Source organism: Buteo buteo, chromosome 16, assembly GCF_964188355.1.
Source record: "Buteo buteo chromosome 16, bButBut1.hap1.1, whole genome shotgun sequence".
Lineage (NCBI taxonomy): Eukaryota > Metazoa > Chordata > Aves > Accipitriformes > Accipitridae > Buteo > Buteo buteo.
In genome coordinates this window covers 4,336,158-4,356,889 of record NC_134186.1, presented here as the reverse complement: position 1 = coordinate 4,356,889, position 20,732 = coordinate 4,336,158, and the positions used below count along the sequence as shown (strand labels likewise).

The 20,732-nt window shown below is 64.8% G+C and overlaps 4 protein-coding genes across 5 annotated transcripts; 1 reads left to right on the top strand and 3 right to left on the bottom strand.

The window, feature by feature from the left end:
- Positions 1-701: 701 nt before the first annotated feature.
- CNKSR1 (connector enhancer of kinase suppressor of Ras 1) lies at positions 702-8,008 on the bottom strand. Its single transcript, XM_075047513.1, has 21 exons — positions 7,957-8,008; positions 7,373-7,530; positions 6,801-6,991; positions 6,627-6,711; positions 6,339-6,380; positions 5,950-6,249; positions 5,805-5,864; positions 5,318-5,386; positions 4,829-4,948; positions 4,589-4,674; positions 3,931-4,064; positions 3,684-3,844; positions 3,415-3,445; positions 3,127-3,299; positions 2,952-3,025; positions 2,484-2,555; positions 2,310-2,383; positions 1,970-2,034; positions 1,770-1,893; positions 1,343-1,524; positions 702-1,259 (listed from the first exon to the last, which is right to left on the bottom strand). Exons 1-21 carry the CDS (start codon positions 8,006-8,008, stop codon positions 1,059-1,061), a joined length of 2,454 nt encoding a protein of 817 aa, XP_074903614.1. The 3' UTR covers positions 702-1,058.
- Positions 8,009-10,921: 2,913 nt separating this feature from the next.
- On the bottom strand, positions 10,922-12,322 carry ZNF593 (zinc finger protein 593). The gene is made up of 3 exons (XM_075048728.1): positions 12,003-12,322; positions 11,556-11,618; positions 10,922-11,400 (listed from the first exon to the last, which is right to left on the bottom strand). Exons 1-3 carry the CDS (start codon positions 12,320-12,322, stop codon positions 11,259-11,261), a joined length of 525 nt encoding a protein of 174 aa, XP_074904829.1. The 3' UTR covers positions 10,922-11,258.
- Positions 12,323-12,416: 94 nt separating this feature from the next.
- Positions 12,417-14,211, top strand: C16H1orf232 (chromosome 16 C1orf232 homolog). 2 transcript variants are annotated; one of them, XM_075047512.1, is made up of 5 exons: positions 12,417-12,651; positions 13,035-13,112; positions 13,234-13,320; positions 13,412-13,509; positions 13,778-14,211. In XM_075047512.1, the coding sequence occupies exons 3-5, from the start codon at positions 13,252-13,254 to the stop codon at positions 14,034-14,036; spliced, it is 426 nt and encodes a 141-aa protein (XP_074903613.1). In that variant the 5' UTR covers positions 12,417-12,651; positions 13,035-13,112; positions 13,234-13,251; the 3' UTR covers positions 14,037-14,211. The 2 variants fall into 2 exon arrangements, with proteins under 2 accessions (XP_074903613.1, XP_074903612.1); XM_075047511.1 differs by lacking the exon at positions 12,417-12,651 and having other exon boundaries at positions 13,026-13,112.
- A 109-nt stretch (positions 14,212-14,320) lies between these two features.
- FAM110D (family with sequence similarity 110 member D) lies at positions 14,321-18,439 on the bottom strand. Its single transcript, XM_075047506.1, has 3 exons — positions 18,422-18,439; positions 17,059-17,179; positions 14,321-15,967 (listed from the first exon to the last, which is right to left on the bottom strand). The coding sequence occupies exon 3, from the start codon at positions 15,838-15,840 to the stop codon at positions 14,800-14,802; it is 1,041 nt and encodes a 346-aa protein (XP_074903607.1). The 5' UTR covers positions 15,841-15,967; positions 17,059-17,179; positions 18,422-18,439; the 3' UTR covers positions 14,321-14,799.
- Positions 18,440-20,732: the final 2,293 nt, after the last annotated feature.

The window sequence follows — 20,732 nt, the reverse complement described above, 5'->3', positions numbered from 1 at the left end:
GAGGCGCTGGGACAGACTGATTCCTGCCATGAGGGTCACGGGGACGATGCTGCAAATTGTGGGGTGACAGCGGCTCCTCAGCCTCCCGCTGTGGCCATCCTGCACCCCTGGACACCCCTCAGACCATTACTGGGTGGAAGAGCTGGGTCTGTTCCCCATCTTTACCTCTTTTCACTCGTAATTTTTCACTGGAAAGCAAGCTGATGTCAACACTTTTTTTGCCCGTAACTTGATTGTGCTTTAATCCTTAGGCAGTGTTTAGCCTCTGCAGCTAAATAAAGAGCATCCCGTATCCAGCTGTAGCACATCTGTGAGGGGCTGGGTGGCACAGGGAGGGGCAGGACCTGTCCCGCCTTTCCAGACTGACCACATCTCCTTCCCCCTCCTGCCCCGCACTGTCCTCTTGCCCCTTGTGAGCTGCACAACCCCCCTCCAGAGCACCCCAGCCCTCCCCGGGGCACCTTCACCTCTTCATTGACCTCCCTGGCCTCACAGCATCATTGGAACCCCGTCTGTGTCCCCCCTGCCCCATGGGTGGGTGCCATCGCCCCCGAGCTGGACCGGCGCAACCCACGGGGAGAGGAGACCAGAGCACAGAGGGATGCCACAAACCCTTGAGGATGGTGACACACGGCATGGGTAGGGGCTTGCTGTCACTGCAGGGACATTTCAGTGCCAAGAAAAAGCATGGCACAATCAGCCCTCGTCGACATAGTTTTATTTACAGCAGAAGAGACCCTGGCTGGGATGGCTGGTGGCACTGTGCCAGCGTGCACGGCAGGGGCATGTTCCTCCAGGAAAAGGCCCCCATTACCAACGTGCAGCCAAGGCAAAACATCCCCGAAAAAAGCAAGACTGTTGCTGCAATGTCCCGCCCCAGGGACAGGGGATGCAGCAGAAGCCAATTCTCCTGCGGCAAATTCATGCTGGGGGCTGAGCCTTCAAAAATGTCATCAATCCCCCCGTGGATGCCCCCAGCATGGGCAAAGCACCCGCTTTGCTCCTGCAGCACCACGATTTTTATCGGCAATTCGTGCCAGAGAGGTCCTGGCGGGGTGTCAGGGTTCGGCTGCCTCTTTAGGGGTGCTGTGCTCGGCCCCGAGCCCCCCGTTGCTATCCTGGCCCTGCTGCCGTGCCCACCACTCCCGCAACTCCTGGTACAGCTCTTGGTGCTCTTCCTTCCAGCGCGTGAACTTCTCCGAGGTGAGCGCAGCATCGCTGAGCAGCTGCTCCAGAGCCTGCAGCTCCACCAGCTTCGCCTGCCGAAAGGAAGGGCGTGTTTTTGGGGTGGCTGCCCGTGGGCAGGGGCCTTTGGGGGAGTGAGGGGGCTGCGGGGTCCCACCTTGAGAGTGCTCTGCAGGGCCCGCACCACGTGCACCTTCTCGTTGATGTGGGGGTTCTTGTTGCGTCGGATGAAGGACTTGCGGCACTGCTCCTGTGTCAGGAACCGCTGCCGCCCGATGAGGGACACCCCACCCTGCTTCAGGCACCGCATCAGGCACTCAAGATCCTCCCCGGCGGGGTCTGGGTGAAGAGAGAGGGCACCGTAGCAGGGCGGCAGCCCCAAAACCCCATGGGGCTGCCCCCACGTGTGACCCTGCTCCGAGAGCATCCTGAGAAACTACGTGGTTCGCACTCAAATACATCCCAACTTAGGTTAACCCCCCCCAGCGCACATCCACACACATATGCAAAAGGGTGGCCCTAACTTTGATTAAAGGGCACACACAAGGTGACAGAGTGAAAGATGTCACCCCCCCAGCACCTACCCATGGGCGAGCAGGGCCGGGGGCTGCCCTGGGGGCTGCTGGCTGCGCTGCTGGGTTCGCCGCTGGCTGGGAAGAGCTGGGCTTTCTCCAGGGCGTTTGAAGAAGAGGGCAACCTCTTCTTCGGCTGCAGGAGAGACGGGACGGGAGGTGAGATGAGGATCCTCCACCCCCTCCCCGGGATGTCCCCTAGGGCCACTCACCGAGTCGCATGCCTGCCTGGGGGACTCGTCATCGGGGTCCTCCGCTTCTGTCTCGCTGTAGCAGTCTGGAGGCCACGGGGGAAGACAGTGGGAGTGGAAGGAGTGGGAAGCCCCAGGCTGCCCCTCCCCAACCCTCCCCAGAGCTGAGCATCACCCCGGCCCTCTTCTCAGGGATCATTTCTCACATTTCCCCCAAATCATGGGCAAAGGTCCCAGCGGTCCCACACAGGAGCTGTAGCACCAGGCATGGCTGCCCCACCGGGACCCACGGCTCCCCACAGGGTCCCCATCTCCCGTGGGAGAACTGACCCTGTCTCCCACCCCAGGAAGGGCCTGTTACCTTCCTCCCTGTCCGGGACCGACTGGTGGGCCAGCGTGTACTTTGTTTTGGCTGTTATTAGGTGACTGACCCACCTGGGGAAAGAAAGGATGGAGAGACAGACAGGCGGAGGGTCATGGCCAGCCCAGTGTGGTGGGACCAGCACCGGCTGTTGCCCGTTGGCACGTTACTCACATGCTCAAATCAGCCAGCGTTTCTGCGGCGAAGATGAAGGGCTTGTACCTCTGATGGGAGAGCTGGAACACACTGGAGGAGGACAAGCAGGCGGCTGCCTTTGCTAATGCAGTTAGCCAGCCCCCCAAACCCCCGTCCAGCCTCCCCCGCACCGCAGCCCCCCTGTCCCGAGCAAGCCCAGGGGTTTGGACTTTTCCCTGTCCATTGGAGATGCTCTGGTTCTCAGCCTTGTCCCCAGTAACACCAGTAGTGCAATGCCTGTCTTGCTCAGAGCGTGGGCTCCCGTACTGCAAGACGGCCAGTCCTGCCAGCCCCGTGGGGACCCCACCAGCCCCATGGGGACCCCACCAGCCCCATGGGGACATGCAGGTGGTACCCAGCCAAGCTCATCAGCATGCACCCTTGGGACAGCATCCCTCCCCTTCCACCACCAGCCTGGAAGTCCATGGTGAGACAGACCCCACTCACTATTTCTTCTTCTGCTCCCTCGTGCTCTCCAGGTCATAGGTGGCCACGTTGATGAGTCCTGCAGCCTTCTCATCCTGCAAGGAGATGGCTGTGTCCACCACCTGCCGCGGCGCTGGGAATGGGAAAACCTGGCTGCCCCAGGTGGGGGATGAGAACACCCAGTGTCCCCACTCACGTTGGGGTGGTGGTACCAGTAGAGCGTGTGGCCCTTCAGCACAAACCAGCACCGCTTCCACTTCTGGGCCATAAAGCCCACGTGGTCCTTCTTCTTCAGGAGCCAGCCATCGCAGTCCACCCGGCCGAGGTCCCGGCACGAGACCCGCCGGCGGCTCAGCCTGGTCGCCACTCCTGCCGGCCGCAGCGAGGCGGGGGGGGTGTCAAGAGCAGGGAAGAGGGAGCAGGGGGCAGAGCCCGAGAGAGCCCCCAGCCCCATTCACCCCAGACCTGGCAGGATCCCGCTCACCTTTTGGTCTGTGTCCTGTCTGGGGACTGCCCTGGATGGGGAGACAGAGATGAGCAGTTCAGGACAATTGAGCCCCCCCCGCCAGCAGCACCCCCAGCCCCTTAGGGACCCCCAACTCGCACTCCCCGCAGCAGCAAGCTTGGAGAGGAACCCACCCCAGGCATTTCGCCTCCCAGCTCAGGTGGGACACGAAATCCTGCGTGTGCCCCATTGATGTCCCCCCAGCGTCCCCCCCTGAGGCTCAGTGCTCCTCTCCCACCAGCTCTCACCTCCCCAGGGAGCCGGCTGGACTCAGCACCCCCAGTCCCTGCCGTGGGGGCTGGCGTGGGGCTGAGCTCCGCGGCACAGGGTCCGGTGGCAGCAAGGGTGCCCAGGGAGCACAGGGTGCCCGATGAGGTGCCACCCTCCCACGTCACCTCCTCCGCAGCACCTGTAAACAGCAAGCAGGGCTGCAACCTCCCATCCCGGGGGAAGAAACCGCTCCGTCCCCAGATATCCCCTCCACTCCCCTCCTACCGTGGCCGGGCAACCCTGGCAGCTCCCCCACGGTCGCCCCGGGCAGCCTCAAGTCCCGCTCTTCCCCTCCGTCCTCTTCGTCAGTGACGAGGTCCGGTGCCGAGTCCGGCCCCGAGTCCAAGTCGGCAGCAGCGCTGGGGGAAAAAGGGATCCCTGAGCTGGAAATCTCTTTGACCGCCACGGGGGTCCTGCTATCAGGCTCCGGCCGGCCCCACACTCGCTTGGGGCACCCGCAGTTCTCCGTGCTCGAGGAGGAGCGGGGCTGGAGGTGACGGGGTGGCAGTGGCTTGGCACTGGCCCCACTGGCCTCCGCACTCCCCAGCAGGGTCTCAGCCCAGCCCGACAGCTCCTGCCCAGCTCGCCCGTGCTGCCACGGGCTCCGCGCAGGCCTTTCCATTCCGGGAGAGAAGGGTCACGTCTAAATATAGTTTCAACCCCATTAAAACGTTACCAAGTGAATGGATTACAAACACAACTCCTTTTTTTTTTTTTTTTTGGTTCCTTAAGACTACTGGCAGCTTCCCGGGCTGCTTGCAGGCAGCTGCCACGCTGCCAGCACCTCTCCCCTAGAAAGAGCTGGGAAGGGGCCTTGGGTGCACCCAAAAACCTCCATGCTGGCCAGGCTGGGGGTGTCGGGGTGTCAGGGGATGGAGCTCACCTGGAGGTCAGGGACACGGGGCTGCCCGGGCACTCGCCGCTCCTGGTGCCGGGGTGATCCGCGGCATCCAAAAATGCTCCCGGGAGCTGTGGATGGAGCGTCAGGGCCAGCCCGCATCCCACCACGGTCCCACAGAGCTTTAGGGACCACCAAGGTGATGGGAGATGTCCAGCTCCGAGCATCCCTGCCTGGTTCCCAGCGCAGCGCTGGGGCTGTACTGGGAGTACTGGGATCACTCACCTGCTGCCTGGGAGAGGTGGGTGAGCTGGGCAGGTCGAGAGGGATCTTCTTGAGCACCAGCGTCACCCCGCTCGCCTTCTCCAGCAGCTTCTTCGCCAGGTTGACGTGTGTCCAACCCACCTGCACACACCCCCTGGTGACCCATGGAACACGGCCCCGGCCCCATAACTCCCACATCCCCCAAACCCTCCCCGGCCACAGGTCCCACATTCCCCAAATCCTCCTCTCCAGCGGCTCCCGCATCCCCCAAACACCCCTGGCAGTGGCTCCTGCGTCCCCCTCACCTTTCCCAGCCACGGCTCCTGCATTCTGCAGATCACAGCTCCCGCGTCCCCCCAAATCCTCCTGCCCGCAGGACCCCTGTCCCCCCAAATCCTCCCACCCACAGCCACCACGTTCCCCCAAATCCTCCCAGCCCTGCAGCTCCCCGTCCACGACTTCACTGCCAAAACCAGCACCACCCTCGAGCCCCCGTCCTCCCCAACTCACCACGACCTGCTCATTGACCTGCACGATCTCGTCTCCGGGCAGGATGCGGCCCCCGTGGACGGCCAAGGCCTGGGGGCAGAGGCGGGGTGGGAGTGGGGTGCCCAGCCCCAGGCATTCGCCCCCCCCCCAGCTAATCCACACTCAGGAGCTCTCCCAGCTGGGGAGAATGGCGGGGGGGTTAACCATTAACCGGCAGCCTGACCTTGCACAGCACCAGCCGGAGCGGTTGGTGGGATTGGGATATGGAGGAGGGCTTCTAGCACGCCCCAGGCTGTGCTCACTCGTGAGACGAGTTGCACGGTCTCAGCTGCAGGCAGCCACCCCACGCTCTGGGTTATGGGGGACGGATTAGGGCCCTAAAAGAGGCTTGCGGGATCCGGCCGGGTGGGATGCAGCTGGGGTGGGTGGTATTCCCCACGGCAGGCACTAAAAGGGGGCAACGGAGGGACAGGGTGGCACGGGGCGGGGGTGACAGCCTCTCACTCACCTCTGAGGCGGTTGCGGACACGAAGTGCAGGCAGGAGCTGGTGGAAGTGATGTTGAAGCCCTGGGGGGGGGACGGGACAGGAGGGAGGTGGTATAAGTGGGGTGCAGGGGGTGCCAGGGGGTCCTGGGGGGCAGCAGGCACTCACCAGCAGGGTGGTGAGGAGCGACGGGGGGCTCCCCACGGGGGCAGAGGACAGCGTCAGGGTGTCAGGGGACGGCGGGGTGCTCCCCCACGGGCTGGGGGGCAGCTTTGGGGTGTCAGGGGATGCTGGGGGGCTGCCCCATGGGCCACGGGGCAGCGACAGGCTGTCGGGGGACATCGGGGGGCTGCCCTGCAGGCCGGGGGGTAGCGCCAGCCCCACGCGCTGAAGCACAGCCCTGCGGTCCAGCAGCGCCGGGGGGCTGCAGCCCACGATGCTCTCGCAGATGCCCACGATGTGCTGGCACTGCGGGTGACAGCGGGGGGGCTAAGGGGGGGTCCTGGCAACACTGGGCCCCCCCCATGCCTGCCATCCCCTTGTCACCCAGCACTTACAATCCACAGGATCCTGCTGTCCCTCTCAGCTGCAGGACAGTCCTGGGGGGGGGACAGGACACGGGACTGAGTGGGATGGGATGGCTCAGCCCCCCTTCCATCCCAGTCGAGGGGGGGCCTGCAGGGAAGCCCCTTGTACCACATCCCCCCTGACCCCAGCTCTCCCCCCCAACTCCAGCAGGCAGAGCTTTGGGGGACAGGAGAGCAGACGGCTGGCTCCCCCCCATTCCCCCCACTCCGTGCCCATCAGCGTGGCCTCGGGGCAGGGCAGCCGCCCTGGGCACCCACCGCCTGCAGCGTCTCTGCCAGCTGGACGCAGAGCAGGACGATGTCCCGGCTGGCCGAAAAGTCGTTGAGGGTGGAGAAGAGGTACCTGGAGGTGGGGGGGGGAACGGGACAGAGAGCTCAGCCCCAGGCGCAGGGGGCACCCAGCACCCATGGGTGCCCCCACCCGCCCCGGACCTGTTGAGCCAGGAGAAGAGCCCCTTGGCAGCACCGACCAGGTCGACGATTCGGGCCAGGAGGGTGAGGGGGGGTGGCCGGTGGTCAGCCCCCGCCGGCAGCCCCCCCAGCACCAGGCTCTGGGTGCCCTGCGCCAGCTCCCGCAACCTCTCCGTCAGCGTCCGCAGGCTGGTGCTCGCCAGCCCTGTGTCCTGGGGTGGGGGGACGGGGACATGGGCACCGGGGGACAGAGGGGCAGTGGGGGTCTCTGGGGTGCCTCCACGTCCCCGCCTTCACCCAACGCAGGGTACCCCCGAATCCCACCCCTACCCAGGCCAGGGTGCCCCCACTTCCCCCCCTCTACCCAGCCCAGGGTACCCCCCCGTGTCCCCACCTCCACCCAGCCCAAGGTGCCCCCACACCCCCCCCCCCCAGCCCAGGGTGCCCCCATGTCCCCCACCTCCACCCAGTCCAGGGTCCCTCCATGTCCTCTCCCCCCCACCTCCACCGAGCCCAGGGTGTACCCACACCCCCCCCCCGCCCCCTTTCCACCACGGGACCCCCCCGCAGCACCCACGGGTGCTGACACTCACCAGGGCTCGGAGCTGCTCCACCGCCTCCAGCAGCAGCTCCTGGTGCCCCAAGCGCCGCACTCCCAGTGCCTCCAGTGCCCCCGCCGACAGCCCCAGCAGGTCGAGCCCCGACAGCCCCCAGGCCTCGAAGGGGTACCCCTGTACGGCCGCATCCAGCCCTGCCCACAGCCCTGCCCTAGCACCAGCCGGACACCGAGGAGGGGGGAGACCCAGCACCCCCCCCCCCCCCACACCAGTGTCCCTGCTGCCCGACCCCAGCCTGCTAGGAGGGAACCCCTCCGTGTGACGAGTTCGCCCGGTCTCAGCCGAGATGGCGCGTACGGCCGGACGCCCACCCCGCCACCGGTCGGATTCAGGGACCGACCCCCCCTTTGCCCCCCCCCACCAGGGACAAGGGGTGAGGGACAAAAAAGGGCTGCCACCTTCCCCCAGCCACACCAGGCCACCCACACGTCCCTAAATTGGGGACAACTCACCCCAAATCCCCCCACCCCAGGGCCAGCAGCGGGGTGTGTGTGTGTCCCCCCGCTAGGTTTTGGGGGTAGGGGGGGTCAGCCAGGACACGGAAGGTGGGGAGGCCTCACCTCGGAGCCAAGCGGCCGCCCGCGCGGGGCTCCAGGCACCCACGGGTTCCATGGCGGCCAGGCCGGAACCGGTGACGGGAGCGACGGCTCACCTGCGCCAGGGACGGGCGGCCCCATTGGCGCAACCGGGTGCCGCTCACCGCGGCCTCCCCGCCGCACCCGGGGGGCCTCCCGCCCGGCACGGCCCAGGACGACCCTGCGGGGCGAGGCCCCGCGACGCACCCCAGTGAGTCACGGGCAAGGAGGGTGACGCATGGCTGCCGAAAACACCCCCCCCACACACACACACACCCCCCTGCCTCAGTTTCCCCCTCAGCTGTGAGATGAGGTGTGTGTCGCCCCCCCCAACCCCTGCATGCGGCGAGGGCTGAGTCCCAACAGAACTCACGACACCAGTGGGCGCCCCCCCTGGTGCCCTGTGGGCACGAGGTTTGGCCACACAGATCCCTGGGAGAGCCTGGGGGGACCCTCTGCTCAACCCCCCCCTCCCCACCACCCGGGGATTTTGGGGGGGGTCGCTCCACTCCCCCCCCCCCGCCCCCAAGACACAATTCCCACCCTTTCCTTTGCAAGTGGGGAAACTGAGGCAGGGAGCAGCCCACACAGAGGCCTGCAGACGTGCTGAGCCCAGCTCTCCTGCCAACCCCCCCCCCCAAATCTGCCCTGGCCCCCCCCCGCCAGCGCCTCGGTGCCCATCTCCCCCCCGCCCCGGCGTGTGCGCTTGGGGGAGCAGCGGGCGCTGATCGCGGCTGACAGCTGCTCGGCGTTTGCCGGGTGCGTGCCGCCCTTTCCGAGGGGACCACGGAGCCGGCAGGCGGGTGGGTGACAGACGCAGACCCCGCTTCGTGGTCGGGGTACGAGGCGGGGGGGGTCTTGGGGTTGGGAGCAGCGGGGCGGGGGCCCCCCCGTTGCTGACCCGCGGGGTCTGATCCTGCTGCTCCCCGCCGCGCCATGATTATCCGCCCCAGACGCTTAACTCCGGGGTACTTCCGTCTGCTCCAGGTAAGGGGGGAGCAGGGGCTGGGGTGGGGGGAGCCTGCAGGGACCCCCAGGACCCCACCTGCATTGCCCACTGTGGGAGCCATGCCTGGCCATATCCTGGCTCCACATTAGCACCAGTGGTGCTGCTGGTGGAGCCTCGCTGACCCTGCATGGGGCACCCCAAAAGCATCCCTGGATGCCCGGGGGGGGGGGGGCCCACAAAGCTGCCCCCCATCACCCCTACATCCCAGCCGAGCGTGATGGGGACATTCAGGGCACGGCCTCAGGTCCGCTGACCCTGGGGGGTTTGGGGTTCAGGGTCTCGCAGCGCTCCCCTCTCCTCTCCTTTCTCCCCCCCACAGATGCAGCTGGCGGCGGGGCGGGGGGCCGAGCCGGGGGGGCGATTGCTGACCCCCCTGGCCCTGCTGCTGGCGGCTGCTGGGCTCTGCCTCTCCCTCTACAGCGCCCGGAGGATGGCCGGCCCCACCAAAGCCCCCCCAGAGCCGTGAGGAGGGGGCCGGGGTCCCCCTCTGCCCGCTGTCCACCCCCCTACCCCACGCCCGAACGGAGCTGAGCTGCCGGATGCGGATCCTTTCCAGCTGATCTGCGCCACATCCAGCCCTTCCCTCCATGCCTGGGCGGTGCGATGCCCCGGGGCTTGGGGACACGCACCTCTGTCCCCCGCTCCATCCCCATTTTCGGGAGCCGGTTCAACAACCAGGATGGAGAATGGAGAAGCCACCTCCAGAGCCACCGGCTGAGCCCCTGACCGAACCGCTGCGAGACACCACGATCCCGCCACAACGCGAACAGAGCCTGAACGGATAGATGGATGGACGATGGAGCCTGGTGCTGTGTCCATCGCCATCTTCTCCCCAAGTAGAAGGGGCCCGGGGGGGGCCCCTTGCACCCCGCTGGCAGCCAACGCAGCCCCCCCATCCCTGCGTGGGGGGGACCGCGTTGTGGCCGCAGCCAGCCTGGCCCTGCGGAAAGGAGGTCAGCGCCAAAAGCCGTTAGGTAACGCGGCGGGGAGGGCTGGGACCAGACCGACCTCTGCAACAACGGGGTCGGGGGGAGACGGGGCCACGGGGTCAGCGACGTGTCCCCTGGGCAGGCACGTCCCGCTGGGATGGGGTCTGCAACCTTCCCGGTACCCCTCGCACTCAGCAAACCCACGCAGAGCTGCAGCATTTCATCTCCCCGGAGCCGGAGACAAATCTGGGCGGGCTGTGTAGAAATAAACCCTTTCCTGCTGAGCACAGCTGCGTTGTCACTCTGCTTTTCTGCTGCTCCGGCCCAGAGCCCCCCATCCCCGGCTGGGCAGGAGGGTCAAACCTCTGGCCTGAGGGTTTTGCTGCCAGGGCTGCATCGGCAAAGATCCGCTCTGCAGGAATTCGCAGCAGCGGGTGGTGGCTTCGTCAAAGTCCCCCAAAAGCCAGGCAGGCGGAGGAAGGGTCAGCAGCTGGATCACAGCAGCATCAGGCTGGTGGACGTGAGGCGGGGAGGCTGACCACACCACACACGCAGCCCGAGCCCTCTGGGAAGATGAAATCACTTGCAGGCGTTGGGTTTTTAGGGGACAGGAGCCTAAAAGTCTCCCTGCCGGGGGGACACCAGCACTCCCCTCTCAAGGCCTAAACGGGCAGGGCCAGCACAACGAGCAGCTCGCTATACAGACCCAAGTGCTTGATAAAGAGTTCACTCAAGCACATCATCCTCCCAAAAAGCAGCCCCGTATCTGCTACCAGTAGGCTGGGAACCCCCTGCCAGGAGGGCAAAGCAGAGGCAGCTTTACCACCCTGCCAGAGCAGGAGCACCAGGACGAGGCTGTTCCTCCAGGCTGGCACACACGCTGGCAGTATTCCCCTTGGAGTGCTCGGGAAAAGCATAACACCGAGACATTGTCCTCTACCCCAAGGGGCGGCTGCCACCCTCCATCCAGGGCCTGGGTCACACTCACAGAGAGCTCTCAACACTGCCGGCCTGTCAGTTGACATATTTTAATGGGCGAGTCACCAGGATCAACCTCTGACCCAAGGAGAGAGGCCTAAAACCACTCTAAAAACAAAGAGACGAGTGTACAGTCACACCAGCACTTAGGGAACAAGCCGCTTGCCCCTTCCCTGAGAAGAAGGACGCACAGCGAGGGCACCCGGGGTCTCGCTGGCTCCTTCTCCTCATTAGTGCTCTGGCGAGGAGGGCTGGCAAGGAGGAGCGGCGCGTTTACTTGCTGGCAGGCTGCGCCGGGGCACGTTTTTTCCTCACAAAGCTGAGGACAAAGATGCCCTTACAGAGCCGCCCGGCCCCTCAGTCCGCTGCGCTCAGCTGGATGCCTCCATCTCGACGACTTCCTCGAGCGGTTGGGTCTGCACTTCCACCTTCTTCGGGGGGATGTAGGAGCCCATGCCGGCGGCGCGCTCAGCCTCCTCCTGCGTGTACGGTGCCTCCCGCAGCTGCTTCAGCCTGTGGGGAAGGCAGAGAGGAGGGCTGAAGCCTTCCACCACAGCTCCTCAAAACAAGACCGGCCCCAAAACGATGCTGTCACCCGCCTCACCCCGACGAAATAGGGGCAGGGGGCTGCGGCCCGCTCTGGGGCCCCGCTCAGGCCCCCCCCTTACCTCTTCTTGTGCACCTTGGACCTGAAGTGCTCCTTCATGCTGGTCAGGTCCACGAAGTAGCGCCTGGAGTGGGGGGACAAGAAGCCGGGGGTTAGGGGGCCCTGAAATGGGAGTGGGGCTGGGGAGAGCCCTATGGAGGGGCCCGGGAGCCCCCCCCACCCCTGGGACCGGCCCCGCCGGGCCAGGGTCCCCCCCAAAACCAGAACAAGCTCCCTACAAGGCACAGAGTCCCCCCCAAGACCAGGACAAGACACCCCCCCCCAAAGGGATCAGAACCCCCCTCGCCGAGATCACCCCCCCCCCCCAGGAGCCAGGGACCATCCCCTGGACCACAACAACCCCCTCCCAGGGGGCAGGGGCCCCCCCAGCACCAGGACAACCCCCCTCCAAAGGGTTAAAGCCCTCCCCAGACCCCGGCCCAGGACCCCCCCACCCCGGCCCACACACGCGCAGTGCAGGCAGTAGAACTGGGCGCAGCCGGGCAGGTCGGGGTCGGGTTCCTGCCGCAGCAACCGAGCAGCGTTCTCGGGCCGTAGGTCCCCGTGAATCTCATCCAGGTCTCGTCGGCGCCGCTTCGTCTTCAACTGCCGGGCCAACGAGTGCGCCCGGTGAGCCCCGGTACGGCGGCCATTGCGCGGCGACATGGCGGACCCACGCCGGGAGGACGCGCCGCAGTGCGCAGGCGCAGGCGTAGGCCCCGCCCCACGCCCGTACACCCCGCCCAGGAGGCGGCAAACCACGCCCATGAAGCAGCAAGCCACGCCCATGAAGCAGCAAGCCACGCCCACACAGAGGAAGGCCACGCCCCTTTAGGGCTAGGCCACGCCCCCAGGCTCAGCCCCATCGCTCTGCCCGACGGCCGTGGCCAGCCCCGCTCCAACCGGGGCCGGTGAACGGTCCCGGGGGTCAGCCGCGTCCCCAAGGGTCCCCAGCACCCGGTGGTAGCCGTCCCCAGATTGTCCCCGTAGCGGGACACAGGGCTTGGCCTCGGGGCAGGGGGTGACGGGATCCGGTCCTGGCCCGGTCACTGGTGTGATGAGCTGGGGAGGGCTCAGCACACCGTGTCCCAGCACTGATCGTGTTTCCTCCACTCTGGGTGATCAATTATAAATGGGGACCCACGGCACGGGGGAGGGGGGGGGTGAGGAGCGCCGAGCCCCAGCGCCTCCTCTGCACTGTGGGCTTGGGGTGACCCCAGCCTCGGGGGGGGTCCCCTGGGGGTGAGGGGCACTGGGGGGCTGGGGCAGGGAGGTGGAGGGGGGGGGGAGGTTGAGGGTGACCAGAGCAGCTGCCCCCGCGCTGCCCCCAGCTCAGGCCGGGCTCAGGTTCCCCTTTGTGCATTGGAAGTGGCCCCTGAAAGTTTAATGAAGCCACCGGATCGCCGGGGCGGCACGGGGGGGGGGGCCAGCCCCCCACCCCTCCTGCTCCCCACGGCACCCGCCGGCTTCTGGCCCCGCTGAGCCCCTCACCATGACCCAGGGCTTCTGGAGGATCTACAAGGCCAAAGTGCTGCAGACACTGGGGGGGACGCAGGCGGACGGAGCGCTGCAGGAGGAGGTAGGGGGTGTGTGTGTGGGGGGGGTCACCGCCAAGCCTGGGTCCCCCCAAAGCGGGGTGACAAACCTCCCTGCCCTCCCTCTTCCTGCACCCCTGTCCTCACGTGGGGGTTTCGTTGCAGGGAGACCCCCCCGAGCTGATGGAGACGGCCGAGACACCCAGGCTGATGGAGGAGGGACCCAGCCCCGTGTCCCAGCTGGCGAGGAAGGTGAGGAGGAGGCTGGGGGGGAAGCAGGGAGCCGGGGGGGCCTGCTGGGACCTTGGGGTCCCCAGTGAGCCCAATGCTGCCTCCCCCGCAGGTGCAGGGGGTGAGTGCCCGGGGCTGGCGGACGCTTTCGTCCCTCTTCACCAGCGAGGATGAGCACCAGCTGCTCAGCCCAGAGTCCTGCGCAGACCAGTAAGTTGCAGCTCAGTGGGGGGGGGGGGCACACACCCCAGAGCCTGGATCCATCCCCTGGGAATTGCGGAGCCCCCACATCCCCCTGTCCCATCACCTGCATCCCCTTCCCCTGCCTATACCCATGGGGCTGGGCTGGGGGGCAGCAGGGAGGGAGCTGGCATGGAGGGGGGGGTATGGGGGGGTTTGGGGGTCCCAGTCCTGGCTACTGTGGGACCCAGCGAGAAGGGACCCCACACCGATGTCCCCATCCCCACTCCCTCTCCAGCCCGCTGGCCACCTCGCCGCCCGAGCCACCCCCCTCCGAGAAGGCACCCGGCTTTTGGGATCTCTTTGCTACCAAGTGGCAGCAGGCGTCGGGGCCGGACAAGGGGGTGCCCCCCCCGGAACCAGGCGAGAGCCCTGGGGAGCCGCCGGGTGACGATGGCAGCGACCTGCGGGAGCCAGAGGAAGGGGCCTTCCGCTGGGGCTTCTTGGCTGGCAAACTGGCCGAAATCCGGAACAAAAATGCCCCCAAGGGCAACTAGAGGAGGACGGGCTGGCCGGACTCTCCAAGCGGGCAGCCCGCTGCCCGCACCCAAGGGCTCCGCGGTGGGTTTCGGGAACGTGTCTGCACTAAAGATCCCAAGGTGCCCCTTTTCCCCGAGCCCTGCCTGGTGCTTTCTTTGCCCTTGACCCCCCCCCGGCAGCCCCGTCACCCCTGGAGCAGCACGACCCCCACGGTGGGGATGGGGAGCTGCTACCCCCCACCCTGAAGCATCCCCCCCCCAAGCCCGGGCTCTGCCCGCACAAACCACACACACTGCCAGGCTAGAAAAAAACTGACAAAAATCAAGTTTATTGACCGCTGCACTGGCTTCAGCAGCCCCTTTTCTGGGCAGGAGGGGGCTGTGGGGTGGGCACTGCCCGTGATGGGGGGGGCTCAGGCTCTGCCCACCCTCCCCAGTCTGCAGCTGGTGCAGGACACAAGTGGCCGATGGGGGCTGTGGGCCCATCCCACCGCCTTGGGCTGGAGACAGGGAGGATGGAGAAGATGGGTCACAGCAGGGGACAGCAGCCTGCCAGCCCTGGGGTCAAGGAGAGAGTCACCCAGGGGACCCCCTTCCCCTCAGGTACCCCCACCCCTGGGTCTGGGGTAGACCTGGTGGCCCTCCCAGCCAGCAGCAGCCCCACGGCACAAGGACCGTGGATACCACCAGCCCATCGGCCGCATTCACCGAGGGCGAGGGGCCACATCCAGCCAAACGGGAACCACACGGACGTCCTCGTCCCCGGCCAGGCTGCCTCCGCTCAGACGGTGGATTCCTTGGCGGCCGCCCAGGCTCTCTGGCAGCCGTAGAGCCACTTGATGACGCGGGCATTGCGTTCCACCACCGAAACGGTGGAGCCAAGCCGGGCATCCTGCTCCTCCTCACCCAGCCCCACGTTCCCCTCGCTGCCCTCCGAGGCCTGCCCGGGCTCCGACTCGCAGGAACCGGGATGCCGAGTCGAGGCGTTGTCCCAGCCCGCTGGTCCGAACCGCTCCCGTCCCAGCAGCTCCACCAGCGCCCGGTCCAGCCCGCAGTAATTAAAGAACCGCTCCTTCTCCGAGAGCGGCAGGGAGACGCGCAGAGCCAGCGCCTGCTTGCCGGGGGGCTCGGGGGGCTGCGCCATGGGGCTGCCGGGCAGAGGGAAGATGCCACCGCCGCCACCGCCGCCGCCGCTGGCACCCGGCGTCCTCACCTCCTCCTTCTCCGCGGGCACCCACAGCATGGGGGTCTCGGGGCTCAGGGGGGCCGGCGGCCCCTCACCCAGCCCCCTGGCTGGGGGGGAGCTGGGGGGCTTGTCTCTGAGGGGTCCCTGGAAGAGGCGTCGCACCAGCCCGGAGCCCTTGGCATTTTCCTTGTCGCCACCTGGACAGTCCCGTTTCTGCCGGTAGATGATGAGGGAGTCGGGTCTCAGCAGGCGTCTGCCACCGGTCCGGCGCGACACGGGGGATTGGGGGCACGGCAGCTTCCTGGGACCCTCCCGGCTCAGCTCCGAGCCCTGACACAACTCGTTACACTGCTGGCGGGCGAGGAGGCGCCGGCTGCGGGGGGAGAACCGGGGCGAGCAGCTCCGCAGGGCCGGCTCCTGCCGGCTGTTGATGACCTGCTGGGATTTGACGTATTTGGCCTTGTCGGCCTCCAGCCGCTCCACGGCGCTGGGTCTCCGGCCCCCACTGCCCCCCGACTCCTGCGGACACTCGGGGCCTCGGTTCAGCCAGGCCAGGGGGGAGCTGCGGCCGCGGGCCACGAGGCGCAGGTTGCTGGAGGTGCAGACGGCAAGAGGGGGGCTGCTCAGGGGTACCATTGCCCCCCAACCCCAAAATTGCACCCCTGGTTGTTCTGCTCCCCTCCTGAGTGGCTGATGGGGGGGGGGTGTCCGGTGCTGCGGCTGGGGAGGTTCACGAAGCTTCACACGGATCCTGGATTCAGCCCTGGGAGGAGAGAGGAGAGTTGGGGTTAATGCTGAGGATGCAGAAGTGGCAGGAGGAGGATGGGGGGGCGAAGTGGAGCTTGAGGCGGGGGGGATCCCCTCAATCCCACGCCGAGCAGCCGGGCAGCAGGCAGCGAGCCCCGCCAGCCCAGGCAGGAAAAATCCACGGGCAGGAAGAGAGAAGCGCCGAGCATCCGCCGGCTTCACCCGCATCCCAGGAGCAGCTTCCAACAGGAAAAAATACCGGAGCCCGGCCACCTTATCTTTCCGAGTGCAGGGACAACAAGAACAAATCCTGTGCGCAGGAGAGCTGGCGAGCTGCCCCGGCTGGGCCCGTGCCTGGTGGCAGCAGGGCAGGGGCCGGGGGATGTTTTGGGGTCTCCGTGCCGTGCTCCCCACAGTCAGGCCAGGCTCGGCTGCCTTGGAGGGAAAGGTGCCTCTCCTGCTCGATGCGTGGGGGGCCATGGAGCAAAGGGGCTTTTATTAGCCCTGGGGTGCGATGGCTCTTGCTCAGCTGTACCCGAGCATCCGTGCGGGTCTGGGCTGTGAATCCGGCCGTGGAGGTGGGAGCTGGGGGAAGGGGGTCTGGAGCCTGAGCCGAGGGCTCAGATGGTTTCGCTGAGCAGAAGAGGCCCGAATGGCCACGAAGAGCCACCCCATTGCCAGCGGCTGACCCAGCACCGCAGCCTCCCCAGGTGACAGCAGGGACATGGGATCGGGCAGAGCAGGACTCACTAGAGAGCAAACAGCCCGGGAGCCCTCTGCCCACGCACCTCCACACACAGCCCACGGGCTCCGTGGCTGGTGTACAGATGGGGAAACTGAGGCACACCATTTGTCTGGTCCTGCGCTCCCAAGGGATGAGCTCCCCAGCCTCCCACAGCGCCGGGCAGAGCTCCGCTGCCGCTCAAGGGAAGGTGGCCTCAGCACACGGTCCCGTCACCCACCGGCTTCACCCTGGCAGAGCCGCCGTGCCCGGGATGCAACTGCCCGTACCCGTACCAGTGTGCCTGCACGCTCTCCAGCCCAGCCCCGCTGCCAGGATCCGTGCCCAGCCACTGGGCTCGGCAGGCGGAGGATGCTCTCGCTCACCTGAGCCCACGCAGGGATGCAGGGATGGGATGCAGGGATGGGATGCAGGGATGCTCCGGTCTCACTCAGCTCCTTCCCCTCTGGCTGCTGGCAGCAAACTGAGCCTGGAGCCAGCAGGAGCCTCATATAGAGGTTGAGGAAGAGGAAGAGCCACACCATTAACCCTTACCAGCCCAGCCCCGTCAGCAGCAGCCCACCCTGCCAGCATGTGCCCCAGCCACAGCCTTCACACTGCAGAGCCCTGCCTCTACCCAGCCAGCATTAACCCTCCTCCTGCAGCTCCAGCTCATCTCTGCCAGCTCTCCTCCTCCCTCCACCTCCTTACGGGAGCCTGGCTGGAATTTTGGGATCCGCAGCAGAGATCTCTGCCTCCTCCCAGGCAGGACTGAGTCTCTGTGTCCCTCCAGCACACAGGGCATCAGGAACGGGACAGGGAAACCATGCCCGTTCCAGCAGCTTCTCTTTCTTCATCCACCCCAAGATGCTGGGTGCAGCTCAGGAGCAGGAGCCCGCCACGATCCCCTTCCCCAGGATCCTGCCCTGGCCGGCGAGGGAGAAGAAGGGAGGAAGGGTCCTTCTGGCACTTTCTCCGTTGGTGGCGAAAGGGTCAAAGCCAGCCCCGAGCCAGGCCCATTCCTGTCTCCTCTTCCCCCCGGGAAGGGCTGTAAATTGCAGGAAGCCACAACAGGCTGGAGCTGGCCCAGGGGTTATTTTTACCGCTGCCCTCTCCCCTTCCCGAAGGCCGTGCACTCCCATGGGGGCAGCCCCCGGTCCCCCTCCATCCCCAGCGCCTGCCTGGGGGGCTGCGAACGTGGCACCGCAGCAGCTGGAGAGGGGGGGGAAGGACATGCTGCACCCCGAGCTGGGCTCCCAGCACCTCGGAGCGGGGATGGAGAAAGCCCCCAGTGCTCCCTAGGGACCCCCCCAGCTCCTTCCATCCCTCTTGCAACCAATATGGATGGAGAGCTGGGGTACAGCCCAGCCCAGGCTGCTTGCAGGGACTCAGGGGATCGGGAGGTTCCAGTGGGGACAAAGTCATGGCATTCATTCCGGGACTCGTAGGCCAGGGCGCTCCGTCCCTGGAGGAGAGGGGACCCGACCCCGAGCACTGCTGGCCCCCACCCCAGTTCCTTCCTGCGGTGCCGCTGCTGGGGAGCCAGTGCCGGGAACCGGGGCTGGGTCGGCATCCAGCACCTCCCTGCACAACGGCACTGATGCCAGAAAGGGGCCGGGGCCAGGACTCTGGGGCTGACAAAAACGGAGGCTAAAATGGAAGCTGAACAGGATGAAAGCAGCCAGGGCTTGTCTGAGCTCTGCCAGGACCGGAAAAAATTCCAGTAAAAGCAAGGAAAGGACAAACCACCTATTCTATTCTAATAAACCTGGAGAGGAGCAATGCAGGCAGTTGTTCTTCCAGCAGCACTCCAGCTCTGTGTGCAGGATGCGGCCATGCCAGAGCAAATCCGACCATCTCCAGAGGAAGTTGGGGAAAAGGATGGGGGCAAGTGATGGAGAAACCCATGGTAGCCTCGGGATCTGCCCGCAGGAAGACAGTGCTTGGGTTCCCACGCAGGAGAGGGGCAGCCAACAGGACCGTATTTTTAACTCTAGGCAACGTGAGTCACTGTTTATTAAGACAGGTTTTATTTTCCAAGCTGGAATCCCGGCAGCCGTTCTGGTAAAGCCACAAGTGAGTAAGAGCAGCCTTGGATTCACCTTTCTCTGGCGGATCCAGGGTGCTCCCATGGGATGCTCCTACCCAAACGCCTGCCCCTGCCCCAGAGCGACCGCCCTCCTCTCCGGCTCCTCCTTGGACCACTCGCCAGGCACTTACTGTTGAACTGTTATGTTTGGACGAGGCAGATTCCCTTTGGGATACAAAAAGGGATGATTTGAGGGGCCTTTCCTGGCATCAGCATCTCAGGCAGCTCCTACTTCCCCTGCGGAGGTGATGGGGGTTTTGTCACTTCAACTTCTAGGAAGGGATTACCCAAGTAATCGGCCTCTTGTGAATGCACCAGGTGGCTTTTCTTAGTCATGTGGATGCTCAAAGTCCCTTGTTTTTATTTAAGGTTACTCAGAGCTCTCACAAGGTGCTCTCTGCTCGTCAATGGGGCTCTGCTTCCCTCTCCTCCCAGCTCACTGGGAAGCAAGCACGGTGCCAGGCAAGCAAAGCAATCCCAGGAAAAACCCTGCCGCAGCTGGGGCCAGGTATGGAAACTTCCAGCCCTTGTAGTGGGTGAGAAAAGCCTGAGAAAGTCCTCAAAGGTCACGAGTTCCAGAGCACAGATCCTCCTTCCAACACCATTTTTCAGAGCATGTCTAGCTCCCAATTAAACAGCCCAGCTCCTTGCAAGCCCATTCTCCCTCCCAGCTCATGGTAGGGCGGACACAGCCTTCTCAGCTCTGCTAATTACATCCCCACCCCATAACCCACACATCAGGCTGGAGGAGCAGCAGCAGAGCAGCATGGCCAGCGCAGGGCTCCCACCACAGCTCTGATGGATCCAGGCGAGCAGGCAGGAGAAGCCAGAGGCTGCCATGCCCACAGGCAGCAGGAGGGCTGAAGCCGGCTGTGTCCCATTCAGTCCTTTCCAGATGCATTTCTCCTTTAAAAATAAAAATAATTAAAAAAAAAAAAAAAATCACTTTAACTCCACTGTGACCAGATGCAGACAGGACTGCAACACCTGATAACACAGCCATCTGTTTCTACTTGCCGGTTTACTTTCATAACCCGCAAAAGCTCTTTCTGGTCTGAGGTCCATGCAAATGCCACCGCCCAGAGAGCAGCCCACGGGAGCTGGGTGGCTGCAAGCCAGAAAGGGCCCAGGGTGCAGGCGCTTTCCTTCGGGAGAGGGCAGGAGTGGAAGGCTTGCTATACAAGTTTAAAAATATCACAGGCTCAAATGGGCATGAATAAATCTGAAACCAACACCTACTCTAAGGCAGCCACCCACAAGTTGGTGCAAGTAGAAACTACACAGCAGCTGGGCCCAGAAGACGCTGAGGCTCCCATGGATGTTCATACCCACAGTGGGGGCTTCAAAACCCACTGTGGGTGCCGGCTGGCCTTGCTGACTTCTGCCGGCTGCCCAGTGTCTGTGGAGCTGTCCTGGTTTCAGCTGGGATAGAGTTAATTTTCGTTCTAGTAGCTGGTATGGTGTTACGTTTTGCATTTAGTATGAGAAGAATGTCGATAGCACTACTTTGCAACAACGGAAAACATCAGCGTGTTTACACCAAGTCAAGGATTTTTCAGCTTCTCATGCCCAGGCAGCAAGAAGGCTGGGGGGGCACAAGAAGTTGGGAAGGGGGCACAAAAAGTTGGGAGGGGACACAGCCAGGGCAGCTGACCCAAACTGGCCAAAGGGGTATTCCATACCATGTGACGTCATGCCCAGTATATAAACTGGGGGGAGTTGCCTGGGGGGATCGCTGCTCAGGAACTAACTGGGCATCGGTCAGCAAGTGGTGAGCAAATGCATTGTGCATGACTTGTTTTGTATATTCCAATCCTTTTATTAGTATTGTCATTTTATTATTGTTACTATTATCATTATTAGTTTCTTCCTTTCTTTTCTATTAAACTGTTCGTATTTCAACCCACGAGTTTTACTTTTTTTTTTTCCCCCGATTCTCTCCCCCATCCCACTGGGTGGAGGGGAAGTGAG